General features: G+C 36.2%; 1 protein-coding gene across 2 annotated transcripts in view; it reads left to right on the top strand.

Annotated features, from left to right (window-relative positions):
- The window catches only part of CPA3 (carboxypeptidase A3), a 33393-nt gene extending 13372 nt beyond the window's left edge, over positions 1–20021 (top strand). For both annotated transcript variants that reach the window (XM_047727386.1, XM_047727393.1), the window contains 6 exons: positions 773–874; positions 2183–2293; positions 3213–3303; positions 4539–4741; positions 6782–6866; positions 17947–20021. In XM_047727386.1, coding sequence (XP_047583342.1) covers positions 773–874; positions 2183–2293; positions 3213–3303; positions 4539–4741; positions 6782–6866; positions 17947–18134 — 780 coding nt within the window. In that variant the 3' untranslated portion in view covers positions 18135–20021. The remainder of the gene's footprint in view (positions 1–772; positions 875–2182; positions 2294–3212; positions 3304–4538; positions 4742–6781; positions 6867–17946) is intronic.
- Positions 20022–21298: the final 1277 nt, after the last annotated feature.

Raw genomic sequence — 21298 nt, forward strand, 5'->3', positions numbered from 1 at the left:
TCCCTGATAGATAAAAGTTTTCCATCCATTAAAATTCAGTGAAGCTGGTGATTAAATGCCATGAAGAAAAGAGAAGTTTAAGTATCACAGAATCACAGGATCCTGGAACAGTATATAAGGCATTTCAACCCTATGTTGACAGGGAATTCCCTTCTGTAATGGAGCTGACAATTACTGTTCAGCTGCTGCTGGATTTTTCTACATCCAAAGACACTCTTCCCTGAAACATGCCCTTAATAACTGAGAAGTCCTTCCTTACCCTGAACTGCCATCCATTTATTCTAAGTACCCAAACAAAACAAATCTAAATTCTCCTCAAAATGATAGTTCTTCAAATATTCAGCCACTGTTCCTCCTCCCCACTGCAAACACAACTATAAAATCTTTTCCACCCAAAGCTAAATGTCCCATTTATGAAGCCAGAAAAACAAAAGGAAATGGCAGAAACAGAAACAACACATAATCTATTTCTCAGACCAAAGGATGTTAACAGTAAAGTAAGAAAAACAATATACTATGATTTTTTAAAACCCTAAAAGCAACTCTGACACTAGGAAAATTTTTAAAAAAAAAAGACTATGTGATAGATTATGAATTATGTATAGACATTTAAGGATATGTGCCATCGTCCTCCCTGAGAACAATATGTGCATATGCAGTTATTCAACAGAAGACAAGGAAAAGAATTGCTTTGAGCACAGGAGTTACTGGACAACAAAGGATCAATGTGTGAGCTCGTGCAAAATAATATCTCAAGTTTATTTTTAAATAGATTGGGAAAAAGGATGAAAGAAGAAAGGCTATCTTTATGGATTGTGGCATCCATGCACGAGAATGGATCTCCCCAGCATTCTGCCAGTGGTTTGTCTATCAGGTAAGTGAATCGGAACGCTCATCCAATTCTCCTTTGATTGTCAAATCTCCAGCCCTTCACTGTGTGGCAACACCCCTTTCCAAATGAGTACAATTCCACTTAACTAGAAGGTTCCACATTCAGTGCTGTCAGGAAATAAATGCTCTGGATTTTACTCATTGTTGGGGTTTTTATAAAATTGACACCTTCCTTCAAACTTCTTGAATTCCAGCTGACAGTTTATAAAACTAAAAGAATTTTTTGAGGTTATCATATGGTTTCTCCTATACTGAAGTACAGACAATCTGAAGCTACCTTCATATTACAACCTATAATCTTAGCCTTTCTTCAGTGAGCTCGAAGCACAGACCTCGAGTTCCTGTTTAGATCTTTAACTGGCCAATCACACGCTTGGAATTTTCGTACTTTCCTTTCCAAGGGAAAAACAACTCATCCTTTTTAAAGGTAAATCCAGCTTATGAGTTGTTCCTCTCATTCTTTTCTATTCTGATTCCTACCATCTTTTAACTTTCTCTTTTATGCCAGCTTTTGCAAACAACATGCTGATGTAATATGCATGACAATGGCTCTCTGGGCATGGATGCTTTAACTAGGAATGAATCTGCCAGTAGAATTGATTTATCCCTGCAGTTGTTTTAGCTCTTCCAGCTGAGGGCCAAGAGCTTCCCTTACTCAACCTATAAAGGAATACATGTGACAGGGCTACAAGAAATCCCCTGGCTCTGGAACAAATGTACCCGGAAGAGATTTTCCAAGAATGAGAGAGATTTTAAGCAGCCATAGGAAGTACAGATAATTTCAGAAATATCAATCTGTTGGGAGAAAAGGAGTTGATTGGTCAATCTAAAGCTTGAGTTTTTTTATTAATAGAGCATTTTTCTTTAATCCTATTTATAATTAATTTATAAATCAGCTCCAGTATTTACATATTTCTATGCTTACAAACTCAATCTTTATTTACCTAAAGGATGTGAGGGGTAGAATCTATTTAAATCAAGGTGTATGTCTAATTTTTGACTTGGCTCTGTTCTTCCTATATAACATATCTTGCATACTATACGTGGAATGCTACAGTCTTGACAATTAAATGATCCTTTAAAGAATGGTCAATTCAATTATTTTCACTAGTCTGAATAAGTAACTTTTATATGGGTCACTCATTTTTATGCTATTTGGAGGAAATATGTTTGAAATCATGTGACACTGGGCAAATGGCCAAAGTGGTGGTAGTTATTACTATTATAGCCACAGCTTTCCACATGGTGGTGAACTTTCCACCAATAGCTTAATTTTTTCCTATTCTTACAGGCAGCCAAAACTTATGGAAAAAATAAAATTATGACCAAACTCCTGGACCGAATGAATTTTTATGTTCTTCCTGTATTCAATGTTGATGGATATATTTGGTCATGGACACAGGTAAGAGACCATAATCTCTTGTTTGCATTTGGACAATATAGTATTTACTGACTTTAATGCACACTGGTTGTTATGCATTAAGTTTAAGGTTTCAATAACTAGTTAATTCTAATTCAGAAAAATGTAATTTTAAAGAACCTCAATTTCAGACTAAGGCAAGTGTGATTTCCTGGTTACATAGGTGTCCTTGAAATAATATGAAATTTCTGCTGCTGAAGCTAGTAATGAATAAAAAGAAAAAGAGCAATAATTATAAAAGAAATGTATGTTATATGATATGGAAAATGCACATTCTACCTAAAAAATAAAAGTCAATTAAAGACATTCTGAACACTGATCTCAAAGCAAAAGGCACTGTATGCCAGTCTATCTGTAACAGAATCTGATGTGGAATAAATGTATCAAAATAAACAAATATATAAAAGAGTGACACAGTTATCTATCTGTCCTTTAATTGGATCCCTTATTGACCTATTGTTGCTAAATAACATTAATACTGAACATTCAGACAGATACTATCACATTCAGTTCTTTCTGAAAATTATGCTCCAACAGTCACAATTTGGCCTGTTTAATACCCTAAATCTATAAATGGTAAAGGATGTAATGAAGTTATAATTTAAATTACAGGTAATTTCAGAACATTATTCATCACTTTCTAGTACCAAGGACTAATCAACAGTTCTTAAAGTTAATTAAATTATTTTATCAAGGCCTTAGAACAGTAATTTAAAAAAATGTTTCTGAAAATATTTCAAATTATAGGAAAACAATATATTTTTCTTCATAAAAAGGAGCCTCAGGTTAACTAGGCAGATTTCAAATAATGCTGTGGACACCTGCAGAGAGGGTCTGAAATGATCAAATTGAAAAATGTAAACTGATCTAATATAAACACTTCCATCATTCAATCCTGCAGAACCGCATGTGGAGAAAAAATCGTTCCAAGAACCAAAACTCCAAATGCATCGGCACTGACCTCAACAGGAATTTTAATGCCTCATGGAATTGTGAGTAGTATACTTGATCTCAAGGAAAATAGCTATAAAAGAGTGTTCAGGGGCACCTGGGTGGCTCAGTGGATTAAAGCCTCTGCCTTGGCTCAGATCATGATCCCAGGATCCTGGGATCAAGCCCCGCATCGGGCTCTCGGCTTGGCGGGGAGCCTGCTTCCATTCTCTCTCTCACCCTGCCTCTACGCCTACCTGTGATCTGTCTGTCAAATAAACAAATACATAAAATCTTTAAAAAAAAAAAAAGTGTTCACACAGCAAATTCAGTTAAACCACTGACTTATTTCAGTAAAATATGTATCCCCTGAGTGTTAATTTTGTAATCTAAAAAATAAAAGATAATCATCCCTACTTTAGAAATATTATGAATGTTTTGTCATATGGGAGGAAGTGCGGGGTGGTGGTGTTTATCAAACCATCTCTTACTTAATATATCTAGCTTGCTAAAACTCAGGCACAATCCAGATGCACAAAAATTCAGAATCTGAAGAGAGAGGTCTCAGGTCCTTTCTCTTCTGGTCTGATAAAAGCTGAGAAATACCAGTGGTTAAAACCAGCATACAGATAGTTCTTCAGATGTTTAGTGAAAAGAAACAGCTGGGTCAAAGAACGTGAAAGGTTTGATAGAAATGCAATGATAAGCAAAAGCCTGCTACATCAGATAACACTGTAGTTGTTATAAAAATCTGACTTCATCATTACATACATTCAAGGAGAAATTACCACTACCCCTATTCATAAATTTTTTTCTTTACCTAACTTGGTTGAAAATACCACCTTAGCTTTTAATTTTATTCTACCACAGTAATTATGATAATAGCAGCTATCCCTAAGCGAGAACTGCCTGATGAAATGGGTTGAAGAAACTCAAACTCCAAAAAGGTAATTCATACCAGTCCCCAACAAGTTGGAGTGGAACTTGGGTTCTGAACTGGAACTGGGTTCTATCCGGCTCCAGGCTCTGGGTTGCTTCTGGTGTACTATTCTTACAATCTTGGGAAACAGAGGCAAAATAAACAAGGCTAAGAATACTCCAGTGGACTGGGTCTGTCACATTCTGAGTTGTGTGTACAAAGTTGATCTGCAATGACTATGACACCAGAGACATTGAGGCAGCCTGTAAACCTGGGAGATGAAAATGTCTAAAACATTTTGTGTGTCCATATCAGAAGAGGCAGGAGCTTTTCTGAGGGGAAGCAGACTGTGATCTCATCCACCCATGTCCACTGCAGCTTTTCCGAGCACCAAGAATCCATGTATGGATACCTATCGAGGCCCAGAACCAGAGTCCGAGAAAGAGACCAAGGCTGTCACTGATTTCATTCGAAGCCACCTGAAATCAATCAAGGCCTATATCACCTTCCACTCCTATTCCCAGATGCTACTGTTTCCCTATGGATATACATCAAAACTGCCAGCTAACCACAAGGACCTGGTATGTAGAAAAAAAAAAAAAAAACTACAGTTATGCACTGACAGACATTGCCACTGACTTTCACAAACAACTCTTCTCTATGAACAACTGCATGAATTGAAAGAATTTCACATTTTAATACCAAAGGAAAAAACTAATAAAGTTTACCTTAAAGTTTATTTTAGAGTTAAAAGTCATAATTCCTAGATTAATCTTTCATGTGATAAAAAGGTAGAGACAAAATCTTTCAATGTGATTCTAAGATTAAGCCAGTGGAGAAAAATGTCTAGGCCATCCAGACCAGAATTCCATTACTACTCAGATTGTTATATAAACATTTACCATGGACAAATTATAAAACCACAATCAGCAAAAGTCTAATAGAACAGCAAAGATGTCTATTTCTGTCCCTAAAAACCATATTTAAGAAGATCCATTGTATTTTTATCCTCCTAGTCAACTTGGAAATAATATTAATTCTGTTACTACCCAAAGAAAGAACATTATGAATGTTTGTGAAGTTTCCTCACTGAGAACACACTGTCTTTCAGGAACTAAGATCCACTACGCATCCTTTCCCTTTGTATGAAAACTAATTTGATCATGTTGGCTTAAAACAAATAAAACCTCTACATATGGGTTCCAGTGCATCACAAGAACCTGTAGTGTGAATATCCATAAAAAGGGGTATTTTTTGCTGTAAAGAAAAGAAATAAAGCAGATAAAGTTCAGTGTCCCAGATCCCATGCAGGGCTGACAAATAGAACAACATCCAGTAGAAGCTATGGCTCCAATACTGCCTCATATTTTTAAAAATAAAAAGAAGTCACTATTGTCATTTTGATTTCCATCCATTGTATTCAGCACAACAGCATTTAATTTCAGTTGCAGCGGAGATTTGAACCAGTCATTAAAACCATCTGTATATATACAACAAAGAAAATATACAAGCAATATGTGGCCCAGAGTCATTTATTTAGCCAATATAGTTGAGAATCTGAACCCATGAGTTTGATTAGTTCATGAAAAGCTAGAGCAATGCAATTTCAGTCTGCCCTTAGGAAAATGGTTATTATGGATTAAAAATACAAATACACACAACAAACTATTCTGAGTAAAGAGTTCTTAAACAGCAACTAAATTAATTAAGAAAAAACTTATCTTTTGGTTATATACCTTACACATACAAAGTAAAAATCTTCATTGATGGGACGCCTGGGTGGCTCAGTTGGTTAAGCAGCTGCCTTCGGCTCAGGTCATGATCCCAGCGTCCTGGGATCGAGTCCCGCATCGGGCTCCTTGCTCGTCAGGGAACCTGCTTCTCCCTCTGCCTCTGCCTGCCATTCTGTCTGCCTGTGCTCGCTCTCTCTCCCTCGCTCTCTCTGACAAATAAATAAATAAAATCTTTAAAAAAAAAAAATCTTCATTGAGGGTACTAATATGTTAGTGACTACATTCCATTAAAATTCATTCCAATAATCATTCTCATAGCATGAAACACTAATATATATTAAAGGTCATGAAATGCATCCATCTTGGAAGAGAAACTCTAATTTAACAACTATTTTAAAGAAGAGTCAACCACATTTCTTCCCTCAGCACGCTAAAATTCACTGTGGAAAATGTCCATTGGCAATGTGGCGCCCATAAAAACAAAGGAAGCAGAAACAGGGAAGAAACTGATTTTGGAAGAGACAAGTATCTGCAGCCAGAAAGTATATGAGAGAAGTAGAAAGAATACATTTTTTAGAAGGAAGGACAAAAGGAAGAAAGCAGGGGAGGCGGGGGGAGAACAATGAGGGAGGGAGAAAGAAGAGAGAAAAGAAAGGGGAGAAATCTAAAATGAGATATGACATTACTATATATAACTGATTTCACATTTAGAATTCTTCACAATAACAATATATCTTACCAAAAATAAATTCCTAATTTAACTGTTGATTTTATTTTGATCTTCAGTTGCCAAATAACCAGTAAAATTTACTTTTTTTGATTCCCAAACAAATTAATACTGTTCACATAGTTTTCTATCATTCCAACTCTAACTTCCTTTTTCTCCAGACCAAAGTTGCAAAACTCGGCACTGATGTTCTAGCAACTCCATATGAAACCCGCTACATCTATGGCCCAATAGCATCAACAATCTGTAAGTTTTTCCTATTATTTACTATGTTATTTCCACTAATTCTTTTTATAAATATTAAAGAAATTTTAGCATTTGTAAATTAGGATTAGAACATCTAGAATTGCTAATTTAAACTTCAGTTTTAATGGATGATTCTGCATTACATGTGAATCTAGGGGATACATTTTGCCCTTTTCGGGGATAAGATTTTTCTAGAAACAAATTATACAAGGTTACAAGGTCAGTAGAAATGGTTAAGTCAAGATGAAGTTTTGGTTTAGAATTAAACTACCCTCCCGTTCCCCACCAGCATTTATCCTCACAGGAACTAATGAGAATTAGTTGAAGCACACTACAATTTTTGTCGTTGTTGTTGTTGTTGTTTAACTGGACATTCTTCCCCAGCTCCTGACAGGAAAATGGGCCGACCAAAAGTTTCAGCCACTTTGATCATGTAAAACCAGTTTCTTGTCCTTCTCATCAGCCCCTTTCTATGGTGTTAAACTGAAATGTGTATGGTGGATTAAGAAAAATGATATAAAGATTCTAGTGCTGTTGCTTTTGTTTTAGTGTCTAAGTACCACTTCTTACTCTTCACTATTTTTAGACTTCTTTGTCTTTGTGCATTTTTTTAATTACTGACAGATTTCTGACAAGTCAGGTACTGTGCTTGGCCCTTGATTTCACAATCTTATTAATCATCAGAACATCCTATGAGGTAGGCTGCACTTACAACTGGCTAAACTGAGATTTAGTCCCAGGCTTCAAAACCAAAAACCATGATCTTGGCCACTACATATAATGCTTTCTCATTTGGTTTCTTTAGCTAAAATAACCAGGTTTTTCTATTTTTAAGAAATGAAAAGAAATTCATTTGATTTTTCACCAAAGACCGTTAATTCAAACCTTGGGAAATAAAATCATTTGTTCTCTTATAGCAAGATCCCACTGATCTTAGTTTGCAAATACTTCAGTAAAAATTGCCTTTTCTCCAAATCATTTTGCAGCTTCAATTCTTAGAACTGAAGAATGGAAAATTCCCAAAGAACTGCTTACAAAACCTTAACTTCCTAACAAAACTTAATTCCTCAAAAGCAACGATTACACTTCAGATCTCTTCTCAGATCACAAAATACCTAGCACAGTGCAAGGCATGGAACAATAGCAGAATTAATTCCCATAAACTTGCTCAATTAAAATAGCACCCTGACTGATCCAAAAAGAATGAATGTGGATTGAAACCACAAGACTGAACTCGATTTAGCCTGCATCACTCTTCAGAGCCAGGACATCCAATATTTTTAGTATGAAGACTGCTGTTTAACCTGTAAACATTTCTAAAAGGTTTTATTTATTTATTTATTTATTTATTTATTCATTTGAGATAGAGAGAGTGTGTGAGAGAGAGAGAAAGAGAATATGAGTTGGGTGGGGCCACGGGGAGAAGCAAACTCCCTGCTGAGCAGGGAACCTGACTTGGGGCTAGATCCCAGAACTCTGGGATCATGACTTGAGCCAAAGGCAGACACTTAACTGACAGAGACACCTAGATGTCCCTAACCTTTAAATATTTCATGAGCAACCCACCACCACCAAACATATATACTTATTTCCATTATCCTTTTTAAATTCATGGATTGAAGAAAAGAAATACATATGTGTGAATCCATGGACTCTTTGCAGTAATTCTACCTGGCCACACCTTATAAAATACTTCCCCAACCCAAGCTAACAGTATAAACTTGGAATTAAGGTCTATACCCTCAATAATTGCTAATTGCTGTGCTATCACATTGGAAGCTCCTTTGGTGGAATTAGAAAAATGATCAAAAAACCAGACAAGTCCATTCCCAGAGAACATTCATCAGCAATCACCTATCAACTAGTCGTTATTAAAAGGCTGAAGAGAAAGTACAGTGACACAATCATTCACCAATATCAATTCAGATCTCTTGTTGCAACATAGCCATGCTAGAGATTAATTACACATACGAGTAGATGAAAATGGGACTTCAAAAAAGATGATATACTCAGCTATGTTAGGTGGACCAAAAGTGGGCAAAGAATGATAGGACAAACTAGAACATCAGTTTAAAATGGCAGCCTACTTAGTGGATATTGAGAATTGCAGTACCAGACAAGCTAGATGTTCTTTCTTGGCAGCAAAGAACAAAGGGTTCCAAACAGGAGCACACTTTGCAAATGGCAACTAGAACATCAAAGGATTATTGCTCCTACACTTTCCACACATATATATGTAATGTACATTTACATATATATGCAAATTTTGAGCACACTAAAGCTATGCATGGCATTGTATCACAGTAATTTAATGAGCAAGAATTTATGGAATGCCTCTTTCACAGCCCAGAACTTTGGAGCTTTGAGAGGTAGGTTAGAAGAATTAAGATAAAATAACTGCTCTCAAGGAGTTATATTCTAACTAGGAGAAAGACAGGCAAAAATACCATGGCTCCAAGCCATCATGTATCACTTTCAAAATGGGAGGATAAGGTGAAGAAGAATTACATTCTGTATAACTGTGTAACAGTATCTTAAATTTTTTTAGTTATATTAAAAGATTTTTTAAAGAAATGCAGATTTAGAAAAAATTGCCTCTTCCATACAGGGCTAGAGCAGCTTGATAGATGTTTAAATTTTTTAGGAGTGACTTCTTTAATAAAGTACCTGATTGAATTAATCAACCATTCATGGAAGCAGAGGGTAACGAAGTGTTAACTTGGTAAGAACAGAAAATAAGGGCACCCCACAATTAAAATTTAGTCATTCCAACACCCTGGTTGTCACTTTAAAAAGTCCCAGGACTCAGGAAAAGCATTGATAGCATTTGCTAGTGGTTTTCTCTCTTTAATTTGATGGAAACCAAAGAAAAGGGCTAAGAAACATTTTTAAACCCAAATTACGGAGAGAGCTCTCACCTCCAGAAAAAATAAGTTTGCAATTTGAACCTAAGAAGCAAATATAGACAATAAATAAAAATTGTAAAATTTGAAATCAGGAGGAAATCTAGGAGATGATCTAATTCAAGGTTCTCAATCCTGACTTCCCATCAGAATCATCTGAGCTTTTAAAATATGTGGATGATTAGACCCCACCCCCAGAAATTCTGATTTCATTAGTTTGTGGTGTGGGCCAGTCACCTGTTTTTTTAAAGTGCCCAAAGTGATTCAAAGATGAAACTAGGTTTGAGGGCACGCAGGTGGCTTAGTCGTTAAGCATCTGCCTTTTGATCAGGTCATAATCCTGTGGTCCTGGGATCAAGCCCCACATCAAGCGCTGCACAGGAAGCCTGCTTCTCCCTCTCCCACTTCCCCTGCCTGTGTTCCCTCTCTCACTGTCTCTCTCTCTCTCTGTCAAATAAATAAAATCTTTAACAACAACAACAAAAAAAGATGAAACTAGGTTTGAGAACCAGTGGTCTAAGCTTAATCCCTCTTTCATAGACTATAAAAATAAGGTAAAGAAAGATTTGAGCAATTTGGGGAAAAATAGGAACAAAAATTAGCGTTCCAGACCAAAGTCAAAAGGTATACCAACTACTTTGCCACAAAGCAACAATATTTAGATGACACAAAAACTGATGTAAAAGGTTGTGAAATGTTTACATTTGTATATTGGTGACCTATCCAATCCTTTATTATCTTAGAAATAACAGAACATAGTACCTAGTTAGAAAGAACAGTTCACTGAATTGATAGGAACAGATAGCTTGCATCATTAATATCACCCACCTTGTGTCACATCATAAATTAAAAAGTCAATTTCAACGTGCCTTTCTTGTTGCTTTCCCTACACACCAAATTGCTAGATCTGCTCCTATATCTCAACCCGGTACTGTTTTCCACACTCTGTACTACTTCCACATTTTGAAAAAGAGAAAAGACCTCACATTTGTAGCTCACAACACCCAATCTCTATCTACTAAGACATTCAAGCTGAGATTATATTAAGGAGCAATAAAAATGCAAAGAAAATATTTCAATTTATGCCCACATACCTCTAGCTTAGCTCTTGCTTCAAAAAGAAATTTCACTTAGTATTGACATAAAAGTGCTGGTTATTATATTTAATGCATGTCAATAATACTTTTCTGGAAAAACAAATGTTAAGCCACCAGCATTATGTTATGTAGATTCCTGTGGACTGAAGCCAGATTCCCAGTTTGGTTCAGTTTTATTTTTACTTGTTTTGATTGTATTACAGTAAGTTCCTTGCACCTAACATGCCTTGAAAGGCACAGAATTTTTTCAATGACAATATATTAAGAAAATGATGTCAACAACAAAAAGTTATCTTGTAGAACTCAAAGAAGACTTTTTATTGGGAGGACTGTAGACTGACATACAGTAGGTAGTATAGTACAATGGTTAATAGCACAAACTCTAAACACATGCAGCTTGGGTTTGATTCCTGACTCAACCTTTACTAGCTAATGTATTTGAGCAAACTGTTCAATCCCTGTGGGCCTAAATTTCCTCTTCTGTAAAACAAGCAACTGGGGGGGGGGGGGCACCTGGATGGCTCAGTGGGTTAAAGCCTCTGCCTTCGGCTCAGGTCATGATCCCAAGATCCTGGGATTGAGCCCCGCATCGGGCTCTCTGCTCGGTAGGGAGCCTGCTTCCTCCTCTCTCTCTCTGCCTGCCTCTGTGCCTACTTGTGATCTGTCAAATAAATAAATAAATAAAATCTTTAAAAAAAAAAAAGTAACTGGTACTTAAATCCTAAGATTGTGATAGGAATTTGTGAAATGAGTTAACATACGTGAAGCACTAAAAGGGTGCCTGACATTTAGCAAGTGGCTATTATATCTTATAAATATATACGGGCCACCTGGGTGGCTCACTGGGTTAAGCCTCTGCCTTTGGCTCAGGTCATGATCTTAGGATCCTGGGATCAAGTCCTGCATCGGGCTCTCTGCTCAGCAGGGAGCCTGCCTCCCCACCCCTCTCTCTCTGCCTGCCTCTCTGCCTACTTGTGGTCTCTGTCTGTCAAATAAATAAATAAGATATTTTTTAAAAATTAAATAAATATATATACATACACACACAAATATTTTAGTAGGTTTAGCTGTAGATAAACAAAAAGCTAAGTATCATGTTCAAAAAAGTTCTAATAAACATGCATTCTTACAAGTAAAAAGCTTTCAGTTTTGCATTTATTTTATGCCTTATATAGTTTTTGTTTGCAAAGTTAAGGTTTTGAAGATACAAAAAGTGGTATCAAGAAAGAAAATGTAGGGGCGCCTGGGTGGCTCAGTCATTAACGGCTGCCTTTGGCTCAGGTCTTGATCTCAGGGTCCTGGGATCAAGCCCTGCAATGGGCTCCCAGGAAACCTGCTTCTCCTTCTCCCACTCCCTCTGCTTCTGTTCCCTCTCTCACTGTGTCTCTCTCTGTCAAATAAATAAATAAAATCTTTAAAAAAAATGTATTACTCTCAATAACATCACACAATTATGAAGAATCACAAATTACATATATTCTCAATAACGAATTTAATTTTATTAAATTTATTATTTATTTTTTATTATTAAATTTATTATTTTTTATTAAATTTATTAAATTTATTATTTAGTTTATTAATTTTAACGAGAAACTTCACATAAAGCAAATCTGTCAAAGTGATACAGCCATACTCTTTAACTCTTTTAAATCACAATAGTTTACTTAACTGCAAATGGGGAACTAGTACAGCTAGAAATTGGCCAAGTTTATTAAAATGCCTAGTAGACTCTAAATCACCATATGAGACATAATTCCTACTTACCTTACCTTTATTGCTACCAAATTCTTACTTTTATGTGCCTTTTTCTAATGAACTTAAACCCAATTCTAGCTAAAAATGACAGTCTTCCTGATCACTAAAACCAATACACTTAGCTTACACATTCCACAATCTCCCTACAACACTGGACCCTGGTGATATCCCTTCTTCCTGCCATTCCTTTGCCTTCCTTAAACAATGAACTCTCTTGGGTGCCTGGGTGGCTCAGTGGATTAAGCCTCTGCTTTTGGCTCAGGTCATGGTCTCAGGGTCCTGGGATCAAGCCCCACACTGGGCTCTCTGCTCAACAGGGAGCCTGCTTCCCCTCCCCCTCAACTGCCTGCCTCTCTGCCTACTTGTGATCTCTCTCTGTGTCAAATAAATAAATAAAATCTTTAAGAAAATAACAAATAAACTCTCTTGGATTGCCTCTACCACCTTCTTTTCTATTCTTTCTCTGCTGACTACCTCTAGAAGTAGACATTTAAAAAACAAAAACAAAAAAACAACAAAAACAAAACCAGGTACACTACACATATATCACACAGGGTTCTCTTTTCAGTTCCTTCCTCCTCTTTCTTGCTTCTTCCTCATCAGGGAAGGGCTCTCTATCCTTCAGGGTAGAGCCCTCATTCACCACCTAGAGGCACCAGGTGGCCAAGCTAGGGGGATCACCTTTCACCCATGTAGTAGTTACCTGCAGCAATCAATGAGAAACCAGCTGCACTAGGGGAACCAATCAGTCCAAAATAGCCATGCAGAGATTTTTTTTTTTAAGATTTTATTTATTAATTTGACAGAGATCGCAAGTAGGCAGAGAGAGAGGAGGAAGCAGGCTCCCCGCTGAGCAGAGAGCCCACAGGGCTCCATCCCAGGACACTGGGATCATGACCTGAGCTGAAGGCAGAAGCTTTAACCCACTAAGCCACCCAGGTGCCCTGCCATGCAGAGATTTTAAAAACCATATTGTCGGGGCGCCTGGGCGGCTCAGTGGGTTAAAGCCTCTGCCTTTGGCTCAGGTCATGATCCTAGGGTCCTGGGATCGAGCCCCGCATGGGGCTCTCTGCTCAGCGGGGAGCCTGCTTCCTCCTCTCTCTCTCTCTCTGCCTGCCTCTCCGCTTACTGTGATCTCTGTCTGTCAAATAAATAAATAAAATCTTTAAAAAATAAAATAATAAAAACCATATTGTCATTAGAACAATGGAACAAGGCTCAAAAGAAGATGAGGGTCTCACGCTAAATCTAAACAGGAAGGATGACTGCTAAAATAGCTTTCAGTTAAGATTTAAAATTTGACAAAATGTCCAGGATACAAGGAAAAATTATTTGTCACAGCAAAAATGAAGAAGATCACAGCATGAATGAGAAAAGACAACCAAAAGATGCCAACACTGAGGTTATTTACATGTTGGAATTATCTGATAAGAATTTTGAAGTCACAATCATAAAAATGCTTCAACAAATAATTAGATAGCCTTGAAACATCACAGAAAATCTCACTGAAAAAAGGCAAGATATAAAAGGAACCAAATGGAAATCACATAACTAGAAAATACAGTAACTTAAATTCTTAAAAACTCACTGGAAGGACTCAATAGCAGAATGAGTATGATGGAGAGAAGAATCAACTAACTTAAAGGCAGAATAAGAATTCAGGCAAAGTGAAGAGAGAAAACAAATTGGAAAAAAAAAAGATAAGCAAAACTTCAGGGACCTGAGATATAGTAATAAAAGAGCCAACATTCATATCATCAAAGTCTCAGAAGAGGAGAAAGAGAGTGAGAATGGGAAAAATATGTGAAAAAAAATAAAGACTGAAAACATACACCAACATACCAAAAAGCTAAGTGAATGACAAATAGGATAAACTCAAAGAAATTCATTTAATTATGAATTCATTTAATTAATTCATTTAATTATGAGTACCTCATAATTAAAATTTTGAAAACGAGAGACAAAGAAAAAATTCTTGAAAGCAACCAGAGAGTAACAATCTAGAGGGGAAAAAAGAATTCAAAGGCAGATTTTTCCATTGAAACCATGGAAAACCAAAAGGAAATGACAATATTTTTCAAGTGCTAAAAGAAAAGAACTATCAACCCTTAATTCTATATTCAGCAAAAATATCCTTCAGAAGCGAAGAGGAAATGAAGACCTTCTCAGACAAAGGAAAACTAAGAGAATTAATCACCCAAAGACCTACCCTTTAAAAATGGTTAAAGGAGGCTCCCCAAATAATAAAGAAATGTAACAGGAAAAGCCTTAAAAACTGGTAGAAATGAAGCAAGAATGAATGAATGAATGAATGAGTGAATGAACAACTATGTCTTCATGATGGTGGAACCACAAAATATAATTCCATTTGATGTGATCCTCAGTGCATGTACAGAAGTACTCAAGACGATTACGTTTAAAAAGTAGAAAGATAGAAAGAACCTAAATGCAAGTAAGATTTCTATATGTCACTTGACGTGGTAAAACACTGATATCAGCAGATGATAGTAACTTATATATATTGTAAAATATGTATATTGTAACACCTGGAGCAACCACTAAAAACTACACGAAGTCATAGACTTAAAAAACTTTATTATAAATACATCAAAATGGGGGCGCCTGGGTGGCTCAGTCGGTTCAGGTCATGATCCCAGGGTCAAGGGATGGAGCCCCGTGTCCAGCTCCCTGCTGAGTAGGGAAGCCTGCTTCTCCTGTTCCCCCTGCAGTTCCACCTGCTCATGCTCTCTCTCTCCGTGTGTCAAATAAATAAATAAAATCTAAAAAATAAAAATAAATACATCATAATGGAATCCTTAAAATGTTCATTTATCCAGAAAAAGTAAATAAAAGAAAAATAAAAGAATGAAAAACATATGGAACAAATAAAAATCAAACAATAAGATGGCAGATTTAAGTCATAGCAATAATTTACCTAAAGATATTAAATAAAGGCAGATTGGCAGGTGGATTTAAAAAAATGCAATTGAACAATACACTGTGTGTGATAAACTCATTTTAAATATAACATAGACGGGTTGAAATTGAAATGCCTAAAAGAGATATGCCATACAAATGTTAATCAAAGCAGAAGTGGCCATATTAATATGATATTCATCTGATATTTAAATATCAGATAAAATAAGTTTCAGACCAAAGAAACTTGCTAGAAACAAAGAGAGACATTAATAAAGATAAAAGGATCAATCCACCAAGAAAACATAATGATCCTGAATGTGCACAAGCCAATTTCACCTATAATGTTTCTGCCAATACCTTCAAAATTCATTTTTGCAAGCTCCTTCTTAAATGTGGTTGATGCTAAACATCCTTTTGTCTTTCCTCCTTTATCCTCTCTTTTCCCCATCACTGTCCTGACTTCCTATTTCTATTAATTCTGAAATCTCAGACTGAAATCTCCATCATTTTTTTAAAGATTTATTTATTGATTGATTGATTGATTGGACAGACAGAGATCACAAGTAGGCAGAGAGGCAGGCAGAGAGAGAGAGAGGACGAAGCAGGCTTCCCGCCGAGGAGAAAGCCCGATGTGGGGCTCGATCCCAGGACCCTGAGATCATGACCTGAGCCGAAGGCAGAGGCTTTAACCCACTGAGCCACCCAGGTGCCCCGAAATCTCCATCATTTTTATCAGATTTTGTGACTCTTCCATTCCAGTGTTTTTGACATAAAACCCTCAGCACTATTCCTGGTGTGGTGACTCTACACAAGTTCACGTTTTCCTTTCACAATACCTCCTCACTGGTCTCTACTCTTCCCAGTCCAAGTTACCTGTCCTAAGTGCAGCACTAAAATAACTATTATTGCCTCCCAAACAAAACACCTGTCCTGATTTATCAGGTTTTCTGAACTTTGCCCACAAACTCTCACTGCTCCATTTGTTCCAGTCCAGCTGGATCCAATGGTCCCTGAAAAGGCCTCCATGCTTTTCTGTCTTTGTAGCTCACTGACCAGAATGCCCTTCTTCCATTTCCATCTAGAAAAATAACTTCCAAGGCTTTCCATCATGAAGGCGGTATTTAGCAGGCATTGAGCATGAAATGTCACCCTCCTCACCAGACATACATATTTTTGTTTAATCTTCATAAGAGATTGCACCTTCCTTATGGCACTTACATATTCTGCCCTATCTCTATTGATTTGCATCTTTGACTTATCTCCCCTGAACGGCAAGTTCCCAAAGACACCAATATCATCTTTATCTTTGTACCCTGCACAGCCCCCCTCCAACAGTGCCTAGTAAAGTGCACTGTGCATATTAAAGCTTTTTTTTTTAAGATTTTATTTATTTATTTGACAGAGAGATCACAAATATGCAGAGAGGCCGGCGGGGGAGGGGGGCGGCCAGGGGAAGCAGGCCCCTGCTGAGCAGAGCGCCTGATGCAGGGCTTGATCCCAGAACCCTGAGACCATGACCTGAGCCAAAGGCAGAGGCTTAATCCACTGAGCTACTCAGGCACCCCCATATTAAAGCTTTAATAAATATTTGTTGAATAGTTTAAGACCCAACCTTCTTTCTACCAAAATATTTCTTCCCTCTTTTCTTCATCACAGCTTTGAATTTTTATCATTCAAACCTAAAATATTACTATTAGTTAAACTCTTTATCTGTCCTAGAACATAAATGATTCTATGTACAAGAAAGTAGTTTCCTTATTATGCAAAGAAAAATATACATAAATGCATTTATAGTATATATATGCACTTGTATAAACCTTACATGTACATAATTTATAGATGTCTGTTTAGATTTTCAAATAACATTCTTAGTAAGATCTCATAAATATTGACATTGAAAAGTTGGGTTAAGGGATTAAATACATCCTTAAAATAACTGATTTAAGCTTTCTTGGTTTTTTAACTATAAAAATTGTTTATCCAAGCAACATGAATAGAAAGAGACCTGAAGTATTAAAAAGAATACACTTTTATCTAGCTTGTATGCTGAGTTTTCACTGACCAGAGGCCCCTCCTCAGTTGGTTTCCACAGCTGCTTGCCCTTGCCCAGACCACCTCCATCTGCAACACTGTGTGCCCAGGAAACAAAATCAGTTATAGTACTGACCCAAGCAAAATGTGATTTTGAAAATGCAGCACATATTTAAAATGTGTGGTGGATCCCAAAACCATGATCATGTTTTACTCTAACACTCAATGCTATGTAGAACACTACTGCTATCCATTACTGCAATTAACTGTACACATAATTATTTTTTACTGCTAATTTTACACCAGTGAATTTCCATTTCAAGAAAAACATTAGCATTTGTTTCTAATTAAATATTTATTGCTTATGTTTTACAGACCCGACATCAGGTTCTTCTTTAGACTGGGCTTACAACCTGGGCATCAAACACACATTTGCCTTTGAACTCCGAGATAAAGGCAAATTTGGTTTTCTCCTTCCAGAGTCTCTGATAAAGCCAACCTGTAAAGAGACCTTGATAGCTGTTAAATTTATTGCCAAGTATATCCTCAAGCATGCTTCCTAAAGAAGTGGCCTCGGTTTGGAATGAGCCAATTAATCCTTTTTTGTGCCTTTTACCAGAAAGTCAATCTTCAATTATCCTGAAATATAAGGTTCCACATTACGTGAATAGGTCCCTCTCTTGCTCACTTAAATCCTATGTTATTTCTTTTTGCTTTTATTTACTCTTAATAGCATCTTAACAAATAGCTTTAAGTGAAAGCTTTCAACTTCCTTTCTTTGCTCCAAATGAAGTTCAAACCCAGCAAAAAGTATATTTTGAGTATTTCAAAACATGATATACAGTTGGTCACAGAAAAGAAATGAGAGCCTTAGGTTTCTCCAGAATCAGATTTTCCATATGGCTTCATCATTTCATGTACTTATATAATAAAATAAACTGTATTCCAAAATGCATCTTCTGTTTTTTGATAAACTATACTCTCCACATTTCTCTATTAGCATTAATAATCAAGCATTAATGTGTCTCATGCAGTCTGTTAATAAGAAATAGTATCTTCAATTCAAAAACATACTTTGCCTGCATATATATTTCTTTTTAACAGAAGGAGACATTGTTTATATCTTCACAATAGCAAAAGGATGTCCTAACAGGAAATAAAGTGGTTCATATAGAGATGAATCTCAGTGCTTCAAACAATTAATCCAGTTCTCTTCAACATGACATACATTAAATACAAAATAGTTTAATTTAACCTGCCATAATCCAAGGAAACTACCTGCCAAAACATTTCTTGGTAGTTACTGACACAGCCAAGACAGTCTGGTCACATGTGAGCCCTGCCCTCATAATAGATGGGAAATAAAGTCTGGAAATATAGTACAAGTGTAAGAGAAAAAGTCATGTTGACCAAGGACAATCAGAGTAACTTAAACTTTTATATTGCTTATAGTCCTGTTGTTTAAGATAGAGTTACAAAATATCTCCCCCTACCCTGCCTCCAGCACCATGATTTTTCAATACCTCATCATATGACTCCAGCAGTATCTACATTCTAGAATTTGAGGGACAAGTAAAGAGTTCCTTGACTTCCTATAAACTGACTTCTCATAACACTGAACAAAATTTTTGAAGATCCTCCATGATCCTGAGAAACCAGGTATACAGATAATCTGGGACATTCTTCATTAATCCTATAGGAGGTCCTAAAAAGAAAGAATGCCATCAAATCTACAATGTGGTGAATATTTCTGATAGCTATGATGTAGGTAAAAGTTTCCTGTGCAAAAAAAAAAGTTTCTCATGCAAAATTGTCTAGAGGAAACCAACATAAACTAACAAAATTGCTTTACAGGTATGGGGGGAAAGGTGACAAGAGTCAAGAAAGTAAAAGGCAAAACGGTGCTTACGAGATTACATTGCCTCTTATTATAAAACATAGTATCTATACCTAAATATTTAGTATTCAAAACTGGCTCAGAAAATGGGAATGTAAATTCATTCCATCAAGCTTACCATATGGCAATTATTCACTCATTCACACTTACTCAACTGAGAAAAGACCAAGAGAAATTTTAACCTTAAAATTTACATAAATAGTTCTAATTCCAGTGGGTCTTTAGAAGGAGGAGGTAAAATAGATAATCCCAACTGTTGACTATCTTCTGTGTTCATCCATTATTTAGATTATAAAAGACACAAAAGTTTTATATACCATTTTATTTCAGTTATTATGTAGTTTAATATTTCTTTTCTCAATCAGAGAAAAATTACTTGAGTGGCTAAAAATAAAAAATCCTGATAAGACCATTCTTTATGGTAATTAATATCTTTTGCATGACATCTCAGAGTATTTGCTTCTTTGACTTCATATGAATTGTAAAAATATGTGAAGAAACATATATTAAAATTTTAAAACTAAAACATCATTTTACTTATGGAAAAGTTTGAGTAGTCAGTGCTGTAATTCTTCTCTTGTCATTTCTTATTTATCAGTAAGAGGATTTTGTTTTTTTGGGTTTTTTTGTTTTTTTTTTTTAAAGATTTTATTTATTTATTTGACAGAAATCACAAGTAGGCAGAGAGGCAGAGGGAGAAGCAGGCTTCCCGCTGAGGAGAGAGCCCGATGCGGGGCTCGATCCCAGGACCCTGGGATCATGACCTGAGCCGAAGGCAGAGGCTTTAACCCACTGAGCCACCCAGGTGCCCCAGTAAGAGGATTTTGTACCCAAATTACAAGTTGAGCTATCTCTTACAATATTCCTGACAATATGTCTCACCAAGAAAATCTTCTAAATCTTCGTTCCTTTTCTAGTTTTAACTCAAGAGACACTGTTTAGTATTTTGAAAATTTATTATTTAATGGCATTGGTCTAGTGGCTAAGACCTACATCTCCATTATATGAGGAAATGAAGCATCTCACGGATTATTTTCACTAATGTAAATAAATAAGTTTCCAGTAGACTTATGACTCCAAACTGCTTTTAAAATGTATCAGAGGTTCCCTCCCCACATCCTACACAATGTATATCTTCTATAACTATGTAAGTGCTCACTGGCTAAGTAAACTTTAGGTTTATTGACAAGAGTTTCTGTTTTTCATTTAAAACAAACATCTATGCCTGATTTTCTTTGGATAAAAAAAAAATTAATCCCAGAGAAACTTAGATCACTGAGAATACAGAAGTTCTCTCTGTTGTCAGACTCTCCCCCAGCACCTTGTTCTCATAAAAGAATTTAAATGATTTTGGTCATTCCAAATGGATGGATGTTGGGCTTTCCTGAACATGGGAAAAGATCATGGACAGACAACTCTTCTTGATTCCACTGCATGGTTCTCTCAGTATTATAAACTCATCTCCTACTGTTAATATATAATATGTATTGATTCCAAAAATCTGCAGTGAAATGTGATAGTATTAAACTGATATTGGTTTCCCAAGATACAAATAATACAAAGCAGCAGCAGTAAGCAATCTTAGTTGAACACTCATTTATTTGAGCAACTATAAGAAACAATGGGGTCCAGAAACAGCCTGACTTTAAAAACTTCCAGTTGTCCTCTAAAATCTATTCTTCTTCTTCCGTAGTAATAGATCTCCTAATTCTGAACTGGCACATAGTCACTCAAACAAAATCTTAAATTCAAAACTTCCCTTTCAAAATGAGATGGCTCTTGAACTGCTCCGGCCAGTAAGTTGGAAGAACAAACATCATGTGGCAAAGT

This window comes from Lutra lutra, chromosome 1 (genome assembly GCF_902655055.1).
Source record: "Lutra lutra chromosome 1, mLutLut1.2, whole genome shotgun sequence".
Taxonomy (NCBI): domain Eukaryota; kingdom Metazoa; phylum Chordata; class Mammalia; order Carnivora; family Mustelidae; genus Lutra; species Lutra lutra.